The sequence below is a fragment of the Epinephelus fuscoguttatus genome, linkage group LG12, assembly GCF_011397635.1.
Source record: "Epinephelus fuscoguttatus linkage group LG12, E.fuscoguttatus.final_Chr_v1".
Lineage (NCBI taxonomy): Eukaryota > Metazoa > Chordata > Actinopteri > Perciformes > Serranidae > Epinephelus > Epinephelus fuscoguttatus.
In genome coordinates this window covers 3,848,034-3,871,594 of record NC_064763.1, presented here as the reverse complement: position 1 = coordinate 3,871,594, position 23,561 = coordinate 3,848,034, and the positions used below count along the sequence as shown (strand labels likewise).

The 23,561-nt window shown below is 40.8% G+C and overlaps 1 protein-coding gene across 1 annotated transcript in view; it reads left to right on the top strand.

The window, feature by feature from the left end:
* hnrnpl (heterogeneous nuclear ribonucleoprotein L) overlaps nt 1-22,474 on the top strand; it is a 37,218-nt gene extending 14,744 nt beyond the window's left edge. Inside the window, exons 4-14 of the mRNA XM_049591548.1 lie at nt 281-368; nt 507-601; nt 704-776; nt 16,105-16,140; nt 16,419-16,487; nt 16,579-16,829; nt 20,597-20,718; nt 20,833-21,034; nt 21,116-21,173; nt 21,529-21,624; nt 21,777-22,474. Coding sequence (XP_049447505.1) covers nt 281-368; nt 507-601; nt 704-776; nt 16,105-16,140; nt 16,419-16,487; nt 16,579-16,829; nt 20,597-20,718; nt 20,833-21,034; nt 21,116-21,173; nt 21,529-21,624; nt 21,777-21,835 — 1,149 coding nt within the window. The 3' untranslated portion in view covers nt 21,836-22,474. The remainder of the gene's footprint in view (nt 1-280; nt 369-506; nt 602-703; nt 777-16,104; nt 16,141-16,418; nt 16,488-16,578; nt 16,830-20,596; nt 20,719-20,832; nt 21,035-21,115; nt 21,174-21,528; nt 21,625-21,776) is intronic.
* Nucleotides 22,475-23,561: the final 1,087 nt, after the last annotated feature.

Genomic DNA, 23,561 nt, shown 5'->3' with positions numbered 1-23,561 from the left:
AGAAAGTCATCAGTCTTTAGTTAAGCAAAGTGTCTAAAGACTTGTGAGTCTAGTGTTGTCGCAGCATTTCTTTAAATGCAAGCGCTGTCTCAGTGTCACACTGTAGACTACAACTACCAAGAAGAACAGCGATATACTATGATTCACCTCACACACAAACTAACAAACAAATGCTCACCTGATCCAATCAAGCAGCTCTGTCTCCCACACATGCAGCACAGTGCTGTACTGCACGTGTATATCAGGAGTACAAGATGAACTTATCTGTGTGCCTTTGCAGGATGTTCTCTACACCATTTGTAACAACTGTGGTCCTGTACAGAGAATTGTCATCTTCAGAAAGAATGGGGTGCAGGCCATGGTGGAATATCCTTTCAATAATTGCCTTTTTATTTGGCCATGTTTTTCTCCCCACTATAATTGTACAATTTGTTGATGTTTAATTAACTTGGGTCCTCAGCAGTCTTCATATAATCAGACCTCACCTTAACTCATTGCTGCCACATTTGATTCGGTCCAAAGTGCTCAAAGGGCCAAAGCCTCTCTGAATGGGGCAGACATCTATTCTGGCTGCTGCACTCTAAAGATTGAGTATGCCAAGGTAAGTGTATAGCAGTGTCTAATCAGCTTTTGTACCTGTTGACTTGAGATGAGTTATGAAAGGAAACTGGTTTTGATTTTTGTAATGCAATCACATTCACAGCCAGCACGCCTTAATGTCTTCAAGAATGATCAGGACACGTGGGACTATACAAACCCCAACCTCAGCGGCCAAGGTAACATGCAGTCCCCAACCCTTTCTTTCCCCTTTTTTCTTCCTCTTTTCCTCTCATTCCACTGTATGGGATGGTAAGGGTTCTCTGCCTCCGGGGATATTGCCTTTGATCACAGAATAACGGTTTCTTCAACTGTCCACCATGCTATTCAACTCAGTGTTCACAGGCAGTATTCCTGTGATGCCTTCACAGTCTATATGAATTTTCTCGCCACACAGCAGGCTCAAAGTAAGGGCATGAGGAGCAACCTCAAGGGCAGCCAGTTACACACTCATGCATGTGAAAAGCCCAATGCAGCCGTCACAGTAGCTTATGCAGGTGCACCATTCTTCACATAGGTTCACGTTCCCTAGAAAGCATGTCACAGATACACAACCTCACACCCCTGTCTAGGGTTGGGCCGGTGTAAACATTTTCAAACCGGTTTGATCTTAAGAGCCGGATCTGACTGAACTGGTATACCCAATTTTACCAATAGGTGTCACACTTGACTTAGCTGACGCCCCCCAGTGGAACAAAACCCACTTTCCACCGAGCAGCGTGGTAAGGTTCAGTTCAGTTTGGTACGATTTTTTTTCCATTTCCACAGTGAAAAGTTGTGGATGGTACCAGTGGAACCATTCTGTACCGCCCCAATTTTTGGTAACCTTTCTGATGGGTACTTAGCACACAGATCTGGTACTAAAAGGTAGAGCCGTGAACACTGCAGTCCGCTGATTGGTCAATAGTGGGCGGTCACTCTGCTCAGGGCTGAGATGTGGAGATTTTTATTACTAATCTTTAAAATGAAAGGATGTTTTGCTATCTCCAGCAGCAGCTATAGTGTGAGGGGAAAAAAAATATTTCACTGGGCCAACCACTGGCAACTTTTAAGGCGGAACATTTATTTGTAATGCCACTCGATGCATGAGGTGAGGACGTGAATCAATCACCACACCTCGTTGATTTGACATTTAGTTTTTATATTACATAGACTTTTAGTAATGAGTGGATCTTGAAGCGTTTATATATATATTAATTCCGTCTGGATTATGTGAACTGCATATATCCCAATCCTCACTCGGAGAAAAAAAAACAAAAACAATGCGGAGCGTTGTTCCTGTGGGCTCTGGCAACACTAAATTCCTGAGCTTGCTTGAGAAGGATTAGATGCACAAACCTGCTTTTTTTAAATATCTCATAGAGACTTTCACTCGAGCCTGTTTTATTTTGTTTAGAAAATGTTGGCATGCAACCCCGTTCTGTGGACGATAAATGAGATGCAGACTTACATTTGTGTCACCAGTAATGAGAAAATACAGTGAGTGATGGAAGGAGCAGTGAGTGACAACAACCCCGACCACACAAAGACTGCTGTTTGCAGTGGAAATGCTAGGGTCTAGGTACCATGTTTGAAGGGTTACTTTTGGTTCCACAGGTACCATACCGAAAGTGTTTGGTGGAAACGGGGCTATAATTACACCATGTCCTGACACCAAACAAGCGTCAGACTATAACTACCACGACAACTCCATTGTGTAACATTGGAGCTCTCTATCCACATTGAATTCATTTAATGTGCACTTCAGTCATGTCATGTAAACGCACCATGTAGGCTACCTATCAGCTGTGCATTAGAGATCATACTGTAGAGGTCACCACTTAGATAGGTGAGTAGCCCACTTGCTATCTTCCTTTGTATTTTTTAAACAGAAAACATGTTTTATATTGTGATATTTACTGGAAATGACATAGAATATAGCCAGCCACAATTAGGTTGTTATTATTGATGTCCTTTACCTTACCAGAAACAAAGTTCACTGGCTATCTCCCTCCTGCCACATTATTTAGGTTTTTGTAGTGCAATGAGGTAGTATGCTATAGATAACTCCTCACTTCAACAGGAATAACTAGAAACAGGGCCTCCAACAAAAGTCCAGCTCAAAACCTGCACTGCATCATTTGTAGCCAGTTAGCCATGCTTATGTTAATCATGTTGTTTATATAGCTCATTACTTATGCAGTACACATGGGATGTAGTGCCGTGACGCCATCAGCACAGTTTGCTTATGTAGGCTACTTTTTAATTTGCCAGAACATGTTATTATGACAAACACCGGTTCAACCGGTTGGCATAAAATCAAACCGGTTTCAGCTTGTACACCGGACTGGACCGGCAAAACCTGAAATCGACCCAACTCATCCCCTGCCTACTATACACTACAGAGACTATCACACCTGTTAGCATTCCTTCAAACATAGTGGAGATTTTATCATAGCTTCTATTAGACATTGCACCAGCGAGCTGAGTTGTGAGACCACTCGGCACACCTCTGGTTAAAGGTCCCATGAAACGACTCCTAAGATTTTAAACATTTTCCAGGCATTGATGTACAGAACAAATATTTGTGCTTGATGGAAGGACTTCATGACCCTGCTTTTATCTGGTATCAACTTGTGTCTTGGGTGATCGTGTCACAAGTGGACAGCTCTGAGTACAGGTGTGAGTGCACCCACTGCATCTTGAGATCTCATTGCTCAGACTACATTCGGAGGTGTGCTGGGCTGTGTATGACTACATTGTTTCAGTAGCATTTAAATTATAGACTGTGTATAAAGATGGATGATGCATGTCCACTCACCCCACTGTATAAAAATAAAGCCAGAATATCTCGGTTACAGCCACTGCCATCTTGCACTAGTGATGTCATTTGGAGCCAGAGTCTGTGCAGTAGCAATCTCTGTGGTGAGTTCCTGCCCAGATGCCCGCCTGACCAATCAGAAGCAGTGCCACTGATAATGAACACAGCGGTTGGCACACACAGCGGTCAGTTATGACGTCAAAGCCACTGTTTACAGCATTAAATAACTAATTAAAGCTCTTGAACATACATCAGTGATAAAAACTACCTAAAATGACAGAAACCATAATTTTGGCTCTACTTTTGCGGAGTTGTCATGTCATCCATCCTTGTTATACAGTCATGGGTTTAGATGCAGTGCTAAGAGACTGTCTCTGGAGCCACTCTCCACTGAACGGTCAGTCAAACACCTTCCTGGACAGCAAAAGCTAACATTACAACAGCTGTTAAACAGTCCCAACAAACACACATCGACTTTGTCATTAAACTTGATAATAATTGTTTGGTATTAATACCTGTATGATGCTAACAGTTAGCCTTGTCACTGTGTGTGTTTGTGGGCAAACTCTCTCCAGCTGTACCCAGCATGGGGATCACACTCCTGCAGCAGTAGTCTCCTATGATGGTGAATAAAATGGTATTGGCATGTGTTTATTTGCATATAGAGCTAGGAAGTGAGAGCAGGTCATAAGAGGTCACACATAATGCTTGTGGAGACACATTCTAATGGTTATGGTGTAAAGCTGTCCAGTTTGAATCTGATCACCCAAGAAGCATGTTAGCACCAGGTATACACAGGCTCCATGATGTCTGGGCTTGGGTTTGAGAGTAAGGTGCATAAGGAGCATTATGAGACAGCAGGTGCTGATGCTGGCATCTCAGCTTGCAATTACATTGTTAAATGGATGATGTACGTCCCAAATACATTTATTCATAAAAAAGGACACTTAGCAATAATAAAAAAGTGTGGGGATTTAGTATAATGATGGATTAAATTATTTGGTATGTTTTCCATGTTACCATTGATGGTGGAACAACAGATCTGGGACACAAGAACACTCTGCATTTCGTGGGACCTTTTTAATGTAAAACATATCTTAGAAACAAACTTGATAGTGTCATTAATATTTTAAGCTTTCAAATAAGTATTTGTAGTTGCAACAAATTTGTATTGTTTTAAGATTCAGTAATGAACTTTGGCAAAGACCAAATGATGCGGACATAGGTTTTTAAAGGTAGGGATTACATGATTTGTTAGCAGATATATGTTTTGTTAATGTAATGCTAAAATAAAATGTTTATAAACAAGAACGCAACAATCTAGATCATTGCATGCCTAAAACCTCCATGTAAGGAACTTAGTCAGCCACTTGGCATGTTGTAGTTTATTGTTAATTAGTAAGATTTTAGGGTATGGGAAGGAGAAGACGTTACTGCATTGCGTATTTGCCTTAGATTCTGTGTGGTCAGCAACAAGATTTTGCTGTGATTTTAAACCTGATTACAGACAGTTATTTAAGTGTATCTATATAGAGAACATTTTTTATTTCATTTTATTTTATTTTTTGCCAAACACTGTAAAAGTATGTAGTTTTTTTTCTTGCACGCAACCAGGACAACAACATGTACATTTCAAGTTCTATACAGGTGTTTGACATTTTTCTTGATATTCTATAGTATGTACTGCCTTGCAAACCAGAGGTTCTCCTTATGTCCTCACTGTGCAGACTCATACAGGCTTACTTCAACCTCTAAGCAGACACAGCGACTTCTACAGCTACAGTATAACAGCACCCACAGCCACAACTAATGTAAATCTACTCTGTGGCATACATCGGACACAGTGGGGCAACAAATACCGGAACACAACCTCAACTCACTACTTCCTTATTCCAAGTCCATCATCACCCTATCTTCACCATCTGACATGGGAGTCATTTTATTTTTGGTGGTGGACAGTAGCCACCAATTCAGTGTGAGGGACAGAAATACGGCAAGGCCACGCAAACAGACACCTCGCATATCCACCACAGACTGACGTTGATAGATTGATAAGCATCTACCACCACCTCTTTACCAGTACAGCACATCTCATCTGCAGAGCCCCGAGGAGTCACCACTTTTGACACAACACATTGATGATGAGGGCGGGAGTCAGGTGTGTGATCATTGTGGCCACGCCTCCTAGCCCTTGGGATGTGCCTGCCACAACACAACCACAGGGAGCAACAGAGGAGTTTTCAGACACATTCAGCCCAACCAGGGAACAGATGATACCACATACTGGGGCAGTAAACAAAAAAGAGGCCATTTCTTTCTCAGGTGCTATATACCGCTCATCTCTACCTTCCTGTGCCGAACACAACACGACAACACAACGAGCTGAATATCCACGGCAACACACAGCTGAACTGCCACGACAGCACATCTCCACGCAGCTATTCCAGATGATTTATTGTCAAGCACTAGATGCCTTTCCACTTTGCAAGTGGCTGACAGCTATTAAACCAAATAAGCAAGCATCATTTGAGCGTCCATTTTTACATGAGAAGAAATATCCACGGGGGGGCCTATGAAGACACAAGCATCAAACACCTATCAAGTATACAAGCACAGAGGCAAACAAAATCCTTTCTTAAACCTTTTTTTTTTTTTTTACATTTATGGACTCTGGTGTTCTGTTTTTTCCCTTTGCCTTCTTCCCCATTTCCCTTCTTCTCTCTGTGCTGTTCTTGTGTTGTTTCTGCGTTGTTTCATTTTCCCTTTTTTGCACTGGCCCATAGTGATGCCTTTAACGCCTCCCGTGTGATGCAGGTTTGGCTCAGTGTGTCTGTGGACAGACAGCCCACTCTCAAATGGTGCAAATGTCCTGCTTTGTGGTCAGAGCACGGTAAGCTGGAAATGAGCCTCTAATAGCAACTTTCGAAACAAAGCGCCAGCAAGGCAAAACCAAGCATGGATGTGTGGATATACTTTCTCTCTGGTGGTGGGGATGCAAGGAAGGAAAGAAGGAAGAAAAGACTGAAGAGGGAGAATGAGTTGAGGCTGGAGTCAAGAGGTTGGCGGGTAGCATCCTTGCTGAAGACTGCCCCCCACCTGCCCACTGTGTCCCATGCTCCATGTGTGGTGCTGTAAGTACTTGACAAAAATGAATTAATAATCTGACTTGATGGTTAAAAGTTATTGTAAAACTAAAACAACTTGACTATTGTGAAATTGTTGAGCCATGATGTTCATATTAGAACATGATATAAGCCCATAGTAACACCAGCAAACCGGTACTGTTGTTGAGAAACTGGCTCCGAATTCTCTCACTATCTTTTTGTTATTTTAATTATTGTTAACATATTCTAAGAATTTGCTTCATTTAGGATTTGCTGATTATAGTACCTTGTGTTGGGTTGCCAAGCACTTTAGTAACCAAGGGAATGAGTTGTGTAAGCTTCAATTTTGATATCAAGGTAAAACTTACTTATAAAGGGAGTGTTGGATTTTACTGTCTTGTAACAACAGTTACTATGGAGCTTAGTTAAAAAGGTAGGATTTTATTTCACAGATGTGGGTTTTGGTTTTAGTGCTGGCTGTTTTTATTTGGTTTCACATTGTTTTAAGTTAGCTGTCACACTTTGTGTGTCCACATGATGACATCCACAGGTTTTATTTGCTCAAGTCATGGTATAATGAAACAAAGATAGATTAAGGGTTTTATTTCTGTTCATTTGTGTTAAACAAACCTGTCAGAATTTGTTATATTCACATTGTATGTATAAAAAAAAATTCTATTTAGAATGGGTTGTGGAAGTGGTGCTTGCAAGTAAAGTCCCCATTTGGGGACTACTCCCAGTGATCCCTCTTTGTATGGCCTATTGATATGTGGCCTTAGTGGCACACTCAACTGGCAATCTGCAATTCAGGGTTCATTATAAGCAGCTACTGATTTAGTATGATTAACTTCACATTAGCGTCAGTGCACTATCCATGGTGTTTAATGCACATTCTCCCAGGGTCCATATCACAGTTTGTACCTGCAATGTCCATGCACATAATGAACAATCTGCATATAAATATTTTGGTTACAATTAAGGTTATATTGGGGATAGTGAATCTATTTTATGTTACAGGTGAAGCTAACTGTAACCAAAGTGGCAATTCTGTTTCACCTAACAGAGTGAAATACGTTTGGGTGATACTAAGAAAATGTGTTGACAGGCCACTGTAGCCTTAACCTGCTGGAGTGCATCACAGTGGTAGTGTGGATCTAACCCTGACACTGCATTATTATGGCCGGGCTGCTGGGCTCTTCCAAAAATTGTATAAGCTGAGCTGTTAAGTATATGCATCATAAGAAACATTTAAGGGTACAGCTGACTGCAAACTCATTGATGCTATTCAAAAGTCTGTGTAGATGGACAGCTCTGACTCTTTACAAACATCAAGTTATTAGTGTTTCCCCTATAATTTTTTTCCAACAGCGAGGCTGAAGTGTGTGTGTTTATTTTGTGCTGCCAGAAAATATTTATTGAGACACAAGAAGGGCTTTAGACACACGTTTGTACACAGTTGTAGAGCTCAAACTAAATTTATACAGTTGCTCCAGCATGTGGGGGCAGATTTAACATTTGACATCTAGTGTTTCAATCAGTATTGTGACTCTGTCATTACTTGTAAAAACAATTGATGACTGTTAAAACGTAGAACACAGATACAAGTTAGCGACATTAAAAAATGTATCCAAATAGTTAAAGAAGTATTTGAGTAATGACATCAAAAGCCAACAATGGTTACAGTTGCCCCCAGTGTACCTGAATCAACCCTGCGTTTGTAGTTGCAGAGACAGACTGACTCAAATCCTGGAGAAATGCTGATGAAAAAGAGTCGGTATACATAAAGAACATATGATGCCATGTGACTTGTATGGGAACAATATAGGACAAAATGAAGCTTTAATGTAAACACAGAAAACAGTGGCACCTGGACGTGAGTTTAGCAGTCAACCCTTAATGTAACAGTGAGTGTTCAGTGTGAGCTACAGTTTGTCAGGGCTGCCAGACCAGGGAAGCTATTATACTGGCAAATAGAGATATCTTCTGGTTGGCCTTCAAATTAGGAATATTGGCCAGTAGATCTAGCTAACTAGCTTCATTTAGCCATTTATACTAAGTATACTAGGGGTTATACTATACAATAAAGTATATGGGCCTCATGCATGAATTTGATCTTAAATTTCGTGTGAACGAGAACTTTTGTGGCATTCATCACAATGTGCACTCTTCCTGCTTGTTTTTAAATAAGATCAAAATTCAAGAGTACCCCAAACCACATGTAAGCCAGTAAGCAAGACCAATAGTCTAGGCTTCTATAGTCCCTTTAATACTGTCTTTTCAAAGCGGGAATATCATGCCACCATGCTGCCTCACTGTTCTGTATACAAGATACAATCACGAAATGGAGTGACAGAGTTGTCTTGCCTTTAAGCTGCCTTGGGGGTAGGCGTGGGAATCTCGAGGCACCTATCAGTTTGATTACACCTTCCATCTGGCTCTTGTACAGGTCCCTGTCCTCTTCAGCCTACCTCCATACCCGAGCTTTTGAACCAGGGTGTTCCAGTCGGATTGTATCTATCTGTGGGTGCTCACACTAATCTATTGTGGAATATATGTACATGGGATATGGACCACCTGCATAGGGTCCAGTATTTGCATACTGTAATATTACCCTGGAAAGAGTATGGATTTTACATTCTGTTGAATAGTATATGGTCAACATCCTTTTTATTTTAAAAAGTTAACTCCAATAATGAATGAGTTAATTTGAAAGCACCTTACAGCCTCCTATGTAAATAAAAATATCATGAGCAGAAGCAGAGTGCTCAGCAGCCGCCTCTGTGTCTTATTTACGTGAGCTCTACGAAAAGCCAAGACACTTAGCAGGATAGGCGCAGTGTTTTCAAGGTGAAACTGACCGAGTAAAGGGTTATCCTCTTCACCACAGAGGTGTTTTATGTTGGTTAATGCTGCAGCATGTGTTGGTAAGCACAGTTTATGTGCTGATCATTGCTCCACTTGTTAATGTTAGTCTCTGGGTGATGGCTCAAGTAAGTATTCACTTGCCTTGCAAGTGTAATTATTTAGACATTAAATTAAAACGTGCTGCTGCCTTTTGTGAAGATGAATTAGTGTGACCACGCTGTAGACTGTCTGGGTGCCACACTGACCTTGTGGTTGAGTTCCACGTTTTTAGTTCTTTAAACTTCACATTATTAATGAACATTTTGATAATCGATTGATGACATTTGTGAATTAATGCTGAATCATCCACGTCCACATTGCTATGCATCTAAGAATCAATTTTTTCCTCCACCCCACATGGGAGGTAGTAACAACACTGAAAGGGAGAGAAGAAGAAATCTCTGTACAATTGAGAAAAGAATGAGATTCAGGGCCTTCTTACCCCCCCATGCAGAGGAGAAGAACAGTAACCATGTAACAGAGACGGTGAATGATTGTCATTGTCATGTCATGCCATTGTTATTGTTCAGAAAGCACTGCGGATGTGTATGTTATATGTCACATTTAGGGCTGCACGATATTGGAAAAAACTGACATTGCCATATTTTTTTTTGTTGTTTTTTTTGCAATATATATTGCCAGAATACTTAAAATTAAAAAATAGTGGCGGGGCTTTTACCCACCACAACTGCAGAGGCTACCAGCTTCATGTGAAACAGACTAGGCCTGTCACGATAACAAATTTTGCTGGGTGATTAATTGCATCAGAAATGATTGCGATAAGCGATAATATTGTGTAATATTGTGCTTTTAAGACCATTTTTATTATTGTTGTAATTTTGCTGTTTTTAGACCATTTTTTAAACTTATATAATGATAATAAAGGCATATTGATGCAAGTACACCCTTTTAAAGAGAAATAGATATTTAACAAGAATATTTAGGAATGCAGAAAAAGAAAATTTAAATATCCGAAATAACACGTAAAAGTATCGAAATAAATACATAAATCCAAAAAAACAGACTGTCAATCTCTCACTCTCAAGGTGTACAGTTACGTAGGTCATATTCGCTCTTTTTGTTGAGATGGTTTTAGAACAAACCCGTTACACCGGCTTGTCAAATTACTGGGTTTAAATCCAAAACTCTCATACACAGGGGCCGTGGCATTTGGTTTAGGAACAAGTTCCCTGTCTTTCTCTTACGCTCAACTGTTCTTTTTTTTTTCTCCGCCTCATCCCCCCCTCACAAAGATCGCAGTGTGTGTGTGTGTGTGTGTGTGTGGCCCATAGCCCCACCTACCCCACAGAGACAAAGACACTCGATGACAAGAGCTTTCCCTCTGTTCATTACGCTAATGAATCAACTCACCTGCCTGCCAGATGATGCACGGAAGTGAACGCTCTTGTCGTCCAGTCTGGAGAGAGACGAGGGAAACAAACACACATGAATTTGGCAATTAATCGCGGCCGGAAAAGTTACCGTCTCCCTTTTAATTTACCGTACAATTAACTGACTTATCGTACATCGCGACAGGCCTAAAACGGATTACATTATAGACCGTTTGGTATTTATTAATTCCTTTGTATCTTTATGTTTTTACTTTTTATCCACTCCCGTTGCCTTGATAAAGTTAATGCATTGCACCATCATTTCAAACTCAGCACTACTGGAAATTGTTTCAAATTAAAAGCCCCTTATAACCTCAGCTGAGAGAATCCCTCCATTTTCTAAACAGGCTTTTATTGTGAAACATTTGTAGAAACTTGTACAGTACTTCAAATGTAGCTCCTGCCATCTGCTGGTGCTTTTAGGTGACTACAACAATATTTCGGCTGGCACGTGAACAGACACAGTGACTAATAGTATTAGTAGTAAATAATAGTAATTATAATAAAAATAATAATAAATAAGAATAACCCGATGACATCACACACGTCGTCAGAGACGACGTGGATAATTGATGTGGACCATTGTGTAGTGTGTCATGTCTGTCGGCCAAGTCATGGCACGATTTTATGACTCCACAATCGTGTAATGTGACATAGTGACTCTCAGAACTGGCAGAAAAGTCATGTAGTGCGTACCAGGCATAAATCCTCCTTTACCATTTCTCCCTCGTGCATGTCGCTCATTTTCAATGTGTGACAAAACGGACTCAAATCTGCCGGAGACCGACACATTATCAGCCCTGAGTTGCAACAAAGGGATACTCAAACAAAAGAACTTGCGTGCTGAACTCATTAATGGTTATTGCGTCCCAAAATAGCACAACAAATGAAGTTGTCACACAAAAATTAATGCACAGCAGCTGCTGTTGTGTTTCATTTAACAAACCGGTTACTCCTCGTTGACAAAAGATTAAAAACAGACACGGACAGACACAGTGGATCAATGTACCTGGGCTAGGGCTTTATAAAGTTACGTACCTTGAGTCCCCTTCACCCATGGCTCCGACATGGGTCCTCTTCAGGTGCTACCACAGTGATGTTGTGCTACCGTGCCATGAAAGGTCAGCTCTGCACATTTTACAGCTAGGCACCGCACTGGCTGGCTTGCTGCCACCACCTGAGACATTGCCACTGTGCATGCAGCACATCATAACATAGATCCGACTAATCGATGATTAAATTCATTGCCAACTATTTTTTTAATCGATTTAATTGATTAGTTGTTGCAGCCCTAATATTATTAATGACGCCTTAAGGGCATTCTATACAATTACTTTTTTTTTTATAACATTCTATACTATTAAAGTTGAAGTAGGCAGTTTAATTTTGGCATCAGAAAAAAGTATATTGTAAAACAAGTGGTCAGAGAGACACTAGATTTCACCCCCTCTTAGCTCTGTTTTCAGGCTGTAGAAAATCTAGCCTGTGACGGGAGACTTCAGCCAATCACAGTTCATTTCAAAAAGAGGGCACTCCTATTGGCTGTTCTACAAATGCAGATGCACGTGCAAGTGCCTTCGGTGAACGCCTGGTTCAAAGCTGGAGAATCCTGTAGATAAAGTTGCTATTCCAGCAACTGCCTACACTGCACAGCAACCCAAAACAGGAAGGACTTATCAAAGATAGTCTAAAGGCCTGAACATACTCAGGCGGAACGTACGCGGAACGGACTCCGCGGAGGTCCGCGCGGAGTCAAAGCGGACGTCCGCAAGCCCTGTGCGCGCAAAGCTCAGATTTTACAACCGCGCGGACTCCGCTCCGCGCACCAGTGACTGCTCGGCATGTATTTTTCACGAACATTTTTACAGGAAACTACAACGCGGAAGTGCGCTCAACTATGAAAGCCCGAATGACTGCGGACATTCCTCGCGGAGTCCGTTCCGCATACGTTCCGCCCGAGGATGTTCGGGCCTTAAAAGAGAGTCCTGCAATCAACGCAGTAAAACGTGTCAGTATTGATGAAGCATTTCAGAGATGGGATGAATGTTGCTAATAGTTTAGCTTTCTGCTAACCAAAGCCACGGCCACAGCTTTAAGTCAATGTATGGGGATCACTGATTAATGTATGAAGCACTTGCATATGTACATGGTCATCTGGTAGGCAGGGCTTAGGACAGAGAGGGTAGACCTGCAGGAGGAGGGTGCATTTTCAAATTCTAAATGTTTTTTTCTGCCTTTTCCAGATGTTATTAGATTAACCTTACCTGTCAAGTGTCAGTGTCTTGTTGGTTTCGAGTTCACACACGGACCTTATGTCTGCTGCTCGTACATGAATTCATTAGGGCGTTTACCTTTCTAATTGCAAATTGCCTGGCACATGCATCCAAATTAGGATCAAATGCAATTTCAACATACTCAGATGGGTAAGAGCGAGGGCTGCCAATCTTCCCCCAAAATCAGATTCGAATTTTTAATGTTTTTTATGTTAAAAAATTGAATAATATTTGAATTTTTCCTTGGTACAGGCTATAGCCTAGGCCTACCACTGCATTTTTATATTTTTTGTGTTATAATGACATTATTTTAATATTTTGCATCTCATGCAAAAATGAGCATCTCCGGCTGCGCAGCTGTGTCGGTACCGACACCACTGCGCACAAGCCGGAGACGTGTTGCTCCTCCTCACTTCAAGTCGCTGTCATTAACTTTTAACCTGCAAAGGTGGCAGTGCCGCAACATTGTAGGAATTTATGAAAGCCCTTGTGAACATTTCAGTAGTTACACATTAAAACAATATTTATTTGCAATTACTCTATTGAACGACCCCGAAGCATGAGCAAACGGGCTATGTCACTTCGCATCAAAGAGATGTGTCCTGTCACTGTCAGCGCAGGGCTGACAGGGCGCCCTCTGCTGAGAAGTGAGGAGAGGAGATGGATTGTTGGTCTGTTTGTAAATGGGGCTTCTCTGACAGTCATATATTTCCCCCCCCAAAAAACATCTCTTAAAGGGATAGTGCACCCAAAAATGAAAATTTAGCCATTGTCTATTCACCCATATGCCGACGGAGGCCCTGGTGAAGTTTTAGAGTCCTCACATCCCTTGCGGAGATCGACGGGGGGAATGGGCAGCACACCTAATGGCAGACGGCGCCCCAGACTAACGTCCAGGAACACAAAATTGAATCCACAAAGTATCTCCATACTGCTCATCCGTAGTGATCCAAGTGTGCTGCAGCCCCGACATAAAAGGTTGTTTCGAAAAACGTCATATGAACTCTGTTTTTAGCCTCACTGCTCACGCGCGACCAGCAAAAGCATGAGCTTTGCTCACCCGTGTTTACATCACGTGACATGTGCACCGCACGGGGAGACAGCAGTAACCACAGAGCTAAAAGATAATGTGCACTACAGTGTTTTAGCAAAGGACAGCCCAACATGTCTGAAGACTTTGAAATTGAGGAGGAACAGCATTTCTTTGTTGAGCCGTATTTGTTTGAGCCCGAGTATACGGACGGAACTCAGGCTACTGGACGAAGCAGCCACCGCAGCTCATGAGCCTAACCCTCAGCCAGCCGCAGAATACCGGAGTCGAGCACTGAAAACCTGGTGGTGTAGTTGTTTCAAATGCAAAGCAATGCCAACGGATGAGGAAAGTCTTTGCTGCTCAGACTGAGAATTGGCAATGCCTGCACTTGAGAATCTGGACATCAGTACTGACGAGACTGCTGTTCTTCAGAGACCATGGATCACCGATCACCCTGAGCACGCACACGTGAACGTGGAGCACAGAGAAGCAGTCAGAGCTACAGGCTACAGTGAGGCTAAAAACAGAGTTCATATGACGTTTTTCGAAACAACTTTTTATGTCAGGGCTGCAGCACACTTGGATCACTACGGATGAGCATGCTGGAGATACTTTGTGGATTCAATTTTGTGTTCTTGGACGTTAGTCTGGGGAGCCGTCTGCCATTAGGTGTGCTAGCCGCTGCCCCCGCTGATCTCTGCAAGGGATGTGAGGACTCTAAAACTTCACCAGGGCCTCCGTCAGCATATGGGTGAGTAGATAATGGCTGAATTTTCATTTTTGGGTGCACTATCCCTTTAATGCACAGTAAAGTGCCTTTTTGTTTTTGTTTTGTTTTGGTTTTTTTCCAAAATATTCGAACCTTAGTTTCCAACTTCAAATATTATAAGCTGCAATATAATATAATAATAATTTTACAATAATTCGAATTGTTTTCGAATAGCGAAGTTTGTTCTGACAGCCCTAGTAAGAGCAGACTTCATGAATCCCACATAGGATTATCTCATTACAAGACTTTTCCATTGACATCATGGCCGAATCAAACTATGCCACATCATTTTGAGTTTCCTTTGTCAGTTTACCATGCTGAGCTGCACTGTGCCCGAGATGGACCATCTCTGGAGTCGGGCCAGAAGCACACCCAGCAGCTCCAAACAGGTAGCTGTGACATCTTTCTGACCACAGCCACTGCCCTGCTGCATGATGGAAAAACACTTGCAAAATAAAGCGGGACTTAAGCTATGGATCAGCCTGGTGCTTTTAAACGTCATCACTCAAGACAAGCCTGTTACCAGTTGAAGACACACCTTCAAGCTGGTAGCCCTGTTGTAATGGGGACCCAAATCCCTGCCATGCTGGGCTGAATATAAGAGAAAAATAAAACATTTATGCATGAGGTCCACTATTCAGAACTAGATACAAACATTTCTTGAAATATAAATAAGATACATAAAATGTAGTTTTTATTAATTATTTGCTATAATTTTGTTGCTTATTAGCTAAACCTGAGAAAGTTGCCATTACAAAATGGATGGCTGCTGAAGCAGAGAATTCACCTTGTGTTTTGTAAAATGGAGCACTTGGGAGAGCCTTTTCTTTTCGTTTCTTTTTTTAACAGCAAAAATTGAGTAAAATTAAAGAAAATGTCAGTACTTAGTTTTTTGATAATGACTTTTAAGTTAGTCTGCATTTTGGGTGTAACTCCCTCCATTCCACCATGTAATCTAATCATTGCTTGATGTCAGTTCACTTCTGATGTTTTACCTCTGTTGTGTCCTGCTTTGTAACAATTGTATAGTTCTAATAGTTTTCAATAAAACATACTTAGAGTGCAGGTGCTTTTCATAGCACTGATCCATACTTTTTCTCTCTCATCTTCTACCTGAATGTTTGTCTTCCATATAAATGCCTAGGATGTAAAAGGATGTTCATACAATGTTGCCAAATTTATAGTTTTTTATGTTTATTTGGATTTGACATGTGTATGTGTGTACCTGCACAGATGCTGATGGTGAAGGCAATTGGAACAATTCACAAGGTGTGTGTGTGTTTATACTAGGATGGCTGATACAGGAGGTATTTTTAAAAAAATATTTGAAAGCTATTTTCCAAAATCATTGCTAAAAAAATCTCCATTATGTCACGTATTAGATTAGCAAAATAGAGCCTGCAGACTTTTTTTTTTTAACATTTAAGATGTCAGGCCCTTTTGTTGCATGTCAGTCACAACCTTATCCCATAGTACATTGTAGGTAAAGTACTTTTTTGATACTTTAAGCAAGGAGGCTGTTTGATAGGCAACTTTTATCATTTTAGATCCCAATGCCAATCCCAACAAACGCCAGAGGCAGCCTGCTCTTCTGGGAGACCACCCACCGGATTATGGTAGCTATCCAAGAAATTGCTCTAACATTTAGAAGAATTGATCACATTCCAATACTGTATCTGTACCACATATGTTTTTTCTCTATTTAAGGTGGCCCTCAAGGAGGTTATCATGGCTACAATGACGACAGCTACGGCCCCCCTCCTCCGCACCGCATGGGGCCTGGTATGAGCGGGCGTGGTCGTGGTAGCCAACGCTATGGCCCTGGTTATGGACCACCACCCCCCGAGTACGGTCCTCATGCTGACTCCCCAGTTCTTATGGTTTATGGCCTTGAGCCCTCTAAGATCAACGCCGACAAGGTCTTCAACATTTTCTGCCTTTATGGCAATGTAGAGAGGGTGAGTGAAATGATGCTAACAGAAAAAAGTCAAATTTAATACATTAGTTTTTATTGATGATGATTAATGAAGTTGAAATAACAAATCATATTGCTCATTGAAGTGATAAGCAAAGGTAGTGTAAGCTAGTGCTTACAACAGTTCACCAGGAACAAATGTTTCCTGTTGAACTGCAACAATTAATTGGTTGACAGAAAAATAATCTGCAACTTTTTGGATGATTGATTAATCCTTCAAGTCAGTTTCAAAGCAAAAATGTAAAATATTAGTAAATGATAAGCAAATTGAATATCTTTAGACTTCAGTATTAGCCTGTTAGATAAAGGAGGCAAATTTAAGACATCACTGTGGCCTCTGAGGAGTTGGGAAAGCCCTTTTATACCTCCACACTGGCAATAGACATGGCTGGAGGCATTATTTTTTTCACGTTTTCCGTCCATCCCATTCTGGTGAATGCGATATTTCAAGAACTACCTGAGGGAATTTTCTCAAATTCAGCACAAACGTTCACTTGGACTCAACAATGAACTGATTAGATTTTGTTGGTCAAAGGTCAAGGCTACTCTGACCTTGTGTCCATCCCATTCTCAAGAATGTATTATCTCAACGGCTGGAGCGAATTTTATCACATTTGGCACAAACATCCACTTGAACTCAGGAATGAACACATGAGAATTTTGTGGTTGAAAGTCAAAGGCTTAGGTCAGTGTGACCTCTCCAAACATGTTTTAGGCCAAAACTCAAGAATTCATTTGCTAAATAAGACAAAATTTACACAAATGTCTGATAGATAAAACAATGAGGTGATGATATTTTATATCCAAAATCTCAAAGATCACCTTCACTGTGGCATCATTATGTTCTGCAAAAACACTTCTCTGGCCATTATTCAATATCATATCTCAGGAACAGATGGGGAGACATTTGGTCAGATACTGAATTGGTGACACTAATTTTGGGTGCCCACCTTGAAACTGTGCTGATTGTATACAGTGCCCTCCAAAAGTATTGGAACAGTGAGTCCAATTCGTTTACTTTTGTTGTAGACTGAAAACATTTGGGTTTGACATCAAAAGATGAATATGTGACAAGAGATCAACATTTCAGCTTTTATTTCCAGGTATTTACATCTGGATCTGATACACAACTTAGAAGATAGCATTATTTGTAATGGAACACAAAATTTTAGGTGAGCAAATGTATTGGAACATATAAACTTAAAATAGATTAAAGTGAATGAGACTTATATTTAGTTGCAAATCCTTTGCTTTCAATAACTGCATCAAGCCTGTGACCCATTGACATCACCAAACTTTTGCATTCTTCTTTTGTGATGCTTTTCCAGGCTTTCACTGCAGCCTCTTTCAGTTGTTGTTTGTTTTGGGGGGTTACTCCCTTCAGTCTTCTCTTCAGCAGGTAAAATGCATGCTCTATTGGGTTTAAGTCTGGAGACTGACTTGGCCAGTCTAAAACCTTCCACTTCTTGCCCCTGATGAACTCCTTTGTTGTTTTGGCAGTGTGTTTTGGGTCGTTATCTTGCTGCATGATGAAGGATCTCCCAATCAGTTTGGTTGCATCTTTCTTTAAATTAGCAGACAAAATGTTTCTGTAGACTTCTGAGTTCATTTTGCTGCTGCCATCATGTGTTACATCATCAATGAAGATGAAAGAGCCCGTCTCAGAAGAAGCCATGCAAGCCCAAGCCATGACATTACCTCCACCATGTTTCACAGATGAGCTTGTATGTTTGGGATCATGAGCAGATCCTTTCTTTCTCCAAACTTTCGCCTTTCCGTCACTTTGGAAAAAGTTAATCTTTGTCTCATCAGTCCATAAAACTTTTTCCCAGAATTTTAGGCTCATCTCTGTACCTTTTGGCAAATTCCAGCCTGGCCTTCCTATTCTTCTTGCTAATGAGTGGTTTGCATCTTCTGGTGTAGCCTCTGTACTTTTGTTCATGAAGTCTTCTGCGAACAGTAGACTGTGATACCTTCACTCCTGCCCTCTGGAGGTTGTTGCTGATGTCACTAACAGTTGTTTTAGGGTCTTTCTTTACAGCTCTCACAATGTTTCTGTCATCAACTGCTGATGTTTTCCTTGGTCTACCTGTTCGACGTCTGTTGCTTAGTACACCAGTGGTTTCTTTCTTCTTCAGGACATTCCAAATGGTTGTACTGGCTATGGCCAATGTTTGTGCAATGGCTCTGATTGATTGTCCATCTTCTCTCAGATTCACAATTGCTTCTTTTTCACCCATAGACAGCTCTCTGGTTTTCATGTTGGTTCCACCTCTAAATGCAGTCTGCACAGGCAAAATCTATCGTACCCAATCTGAAACTGAGCTCAGACATTCAGTGCTATTTATTGTTTGAATAATCAATGTAATTGGGAGACACCTGGGCAACAAAACACACCTGTCAGTGACATGTTCCAATACTTTTGCTCTCATGAAAAATGGGTGGGTTCAAACAAAAGGTGCTATCTTCTAAGTTGTGTATCAGATCCAGATGTAAATACCTGGAAATAAAAGCTGAAATGTTGATCTCTTGTCCCATATTCATCTTTTGATGTCAAACCCAAATATTTTCAGTCTACAACAAAAATAAAGGAATTGGCCTCACTGTTCCAATACTTTCGGAGGGCACTGTAGATCTTCTGTGCTGCAGGGGGAAGATGTGTGTGAAGCATCCATGTTTTAGAATGTGTAGCCTCTTTGCACCTATGGCAAGCCTGTAATGGCGACAATGTTGTGTTTCTGTCCTGTTCCTCAGGCAGTCCACCACCTGCTCATTGGTTTTGCTGATATTAAGCTTTGTTGCACCATGTGAAGAAGCTCGCTATCAATCCTCTGTACTCCCCTGTAGAGATAGACTCTAAGTCAAGACAGCATGTTTTTTAAACGGGAATTATACATGTCAATATGATGATAACTTCTATTTGCCAAAAAATACACTATACTTTACAAATACTTTTTTTTTTCCAATTCCTTCAGTCTTCACTACATGTGAGTCTGGACAGTCATAGATTTAAACTGCAACTTGACTGGTTGGTGGAAGGTGATCCAAGTTTTCACTATTTGTAACATGTCATGGACTAATTCATTAATGAATCAAACTAACTGACAGATGAATTGGTAATGACATTAAATGGATAGTGAACCACAAAGGAAAATTCAGCCATTATCTACTCACCTGTATGCCGAGGGAGGCCCTGGTTAAGTTTTAGAGTCCTCACATCCCTTGCGGAGATCGACGGGGGGGAATGGGCAGCACACCTAATGGCAGACGGCGCCCCAGACTAACGTCCAATAACACAAAATTGAATCCACAAAGTATCTCCATACTGCTCATCCGTAGTGATCCAAGTGTGCTGCAGCTGCGACATAAAAAGTTGTTTCGAAAAACATATACGAACTCTGTTTTTAGCCTCACTGTAGCCTGTGGCTCTGACTGCTTCTCTGTGCTCTGCATTCACGTGTGCGCGCCTGTGTGAGACCAGCGACAACATGAGCTTTGCTCACCCGTGTTTGCATCACGTGACATGTGACACGTGCACCGTCTGCCATTAGGTGTGCTATCCGCTCTGCTCGCCGATCTCCGCAAGGGATGTGAGGACTCTAAAACTTAACCAGGGCCTCCCTCGGCATATAGGTGAGTAGGTAATGGCTGAATTTTCATTTTTGGGTGCACTATCCCTTTAATGTTGATTTACAGCACTAGTTTGATGCTCTCATTTCTGTGAGTCAACTGGATATTTTCTTTCTTCAGATTAAGTTCATGAAGAGTAAGCCTGGAGCAGCTATGGTGGAGATGGGAGACTGTTATTCTGTGGACAGGGCCATCACTCACCTCAACAATAATTTCCTGTTTGGACAGAAACTCAATGTTTGGTAAGAGCAGTTGTTCAAACCATTACAAAACATTAGCATAGACTATTAAAGAAAGATTCAGAGTGCAGAGCTAGATATAGAGATGTAAGACCTCTGGACCTCTTTCCTTGGCAGTGTGTCCAAGCAGCAGGCTATTGTGCCAGGACAGTGCTATCAATTAGAGGATAATACCAGCAGCTTCAAAGATTTCCACGGATCCCGAAACAACCGCTTCACCTCCCCAGAGCAGGCAGCCAAGAACCGTATTCAGCATCCCAGCAATGTCCTACACTTCTTTAATGCACAGCCTGACATCTCTGTAGAGATCTTCAATCAGGTAAGAAAAGCCACCAGCATTCTGTAAAGTAGTGTTTCCACACACCACCACCTCACACCTTCACTTGAACTTTCATTCCAGGTCTGTGATGAACTGGGAATTAAGAGCCCCACAAGTGTGAAACTTTTCACTGGAAAGAGTAAGTAATACAAGTTTCAGCCTGGCCAGTAATATAAACTGCTTTTGTTGAAGTGTGCTTTGATCCAAAAGCAAAACCTTTACAGTACAGGGTACTGTTAGAGTGTAGCAAACCCCACCTCTTCCTCTAAATGCTAATGCTAAACTTGAGTTAAAATTATATTGCATACAGCACATCCCAGCAGGTTTGGGACATTGCTATTTTAGTTGTGCTGCAGCTGTTAGGTAACTTCTTCAGGGACGTTAGTGAGCGATCTTGAAAACTATGTACATTAGTATTTAGGTCGATGTATGAACACACAGTTGAGTGTTATCTATTATGGTTATCTAAACAATCTTTTTGTGTGGAACAAAAGGTGAGCGAAGTTCGTCTGGCCTTCTGGAGTGGGAATCCATCAACGATGCCATGGAAGCCCTAGCTCTGATGAACCATTACCAGATGAAAAACCCTAGTAAGTTCTCACCTTGTTACACTAAAGTACCAACATGTTTTTGACTGCTGGCTGTGGGAGTTTAGAATATGTTGGACATTTTTTAAGCCTTCATATTGTCTTTACCATCTTGAAAATGTATGGATTATCTTTTTCTGTCTTTGCTCTTCTAGGCGGACCTTACCCATACACACTGAAGCTGTGTTTCTCAACCACACACCATGCCAACTAAATACTCTCCACTCAACCCATTTTTAATGTTTTGTGTCTCCTCATAGAGTATACTGCAGTTCTGTTGTCATGTCCCATTAAAACGTTCAATCATTATTGACTACAATTAAGACTAACATGCTGTAGGACATGTTACTTTAACTATGATTTATTATACCTTAACTATGTTTTTCAATCAGTTGTTAATTTTGTACTTTCACAACACTAGATTTGAATAACCCCTCACTACCCTAAAATAACAGTTCAGTGTGAACCTCAGTTTTTGTTTTTTAAATCAAGTAAACAGTAACCATAGTGTGAACACTGCTATAACCAGTGGTCACATGGTCAGATGGTTTGTATTATATCTTTCATCATTTCTTCACTCTTGACAGGGAAGCATAAATACATTGATTCACAGGTTCTTGCAAAGAGAAGCAGCTGTAGTTTTCTGGGTGTAAAAAGTCACACTGACATCTCTGTACTGAAATGGTTAGGGTGCCTTCCATATGTTGATACCTGGACTACAGAACACTATCACTGTAAAGATGAAAGGATGGAAGACAAGAAGGAGATGTTATCTGCTAGAGGAGTGCTCATTCACTGTCAAGATTTCAATGTCAAGTTGTCACTTTTTTAGTAAATAATACTGTGAATATTACCTTGGCTGGAATTACTCAATTAACTTAAAATCTCTTCGTGTCAGTTTCCACATTATATGCATGAGGTAAATTGGATTGGGCCACCACATACACATCGGTTATGAAGCGTAATCTGTAGTGATTACATTTACTCAGACCTACACAGCATTATTTTTAGTATTACAGTTTGTATTCATAACCGCTGGATAAAGTAGGGATGCATGATATTGGATTTTTTGCCGATATCTAATATGTAACAACTCATTTGACCGATAACCAATATAGACATATCCACATCCACTTTTTTCCCCACCTTAATTAAGTGATCATCAAGTCTCTTCTATAATGGAATTAACATCATACTATGCTTGCATACTCTTATCATGATGGCCCACCAGCAGATGGAGACATGAAATGCAATCTTTTCACTTTCATTTTATTTTGTAATGTTCATTCATAGTGCAAATGAGAAAAAGAATGTTTGCCAATTCTGGTTGTTAATTTTAAAGCTGTTACTGGCTGATATCAATGACGTACAGATATTATCAACATGTTGGCCGATTCCAGTATTTCGTTTTAAAGCCAATACCAGCCGATACTGATGTCGTGCCAATACTATCATGAATGCCTAAGATAAAGCAGTTTTAAAAAATTAGTAATTGCCCTAAATTGACCTTTGTATTTATATATTTAGCCGCACATCCAAAATACATCACTGGAGACTTTTTAAAAAATCATTTATTGTTCAAATAACCTTGGCCCACACTTAGTATTGAGTTGCTATTGTTCTGATTATTTGTTGGCTGCATGCATACATTTGTGGTTTACTCAAAAATTAGCTGTATGGTGCAGACAAAATGATCGTATGCCTAAAACAATTTGTAAAAGACCCTGGGGATCATTCTTTCACCTTAACACAAGTAGTTTGACATAAAAATAAAATAAAATAACATCTGAACTCCAGGTAGTAGATGAGCCTTTAGCTGCATCAAGTGGCCTTCATCAGCAGATGATCTGTCTGCTGATGAAGGCCATGAGATGCACCTAAAGGCATCAGAAGGGTCTATTAAGTGGCCTTTTTTGTTTGGTTGTTACATTTTTATTGGG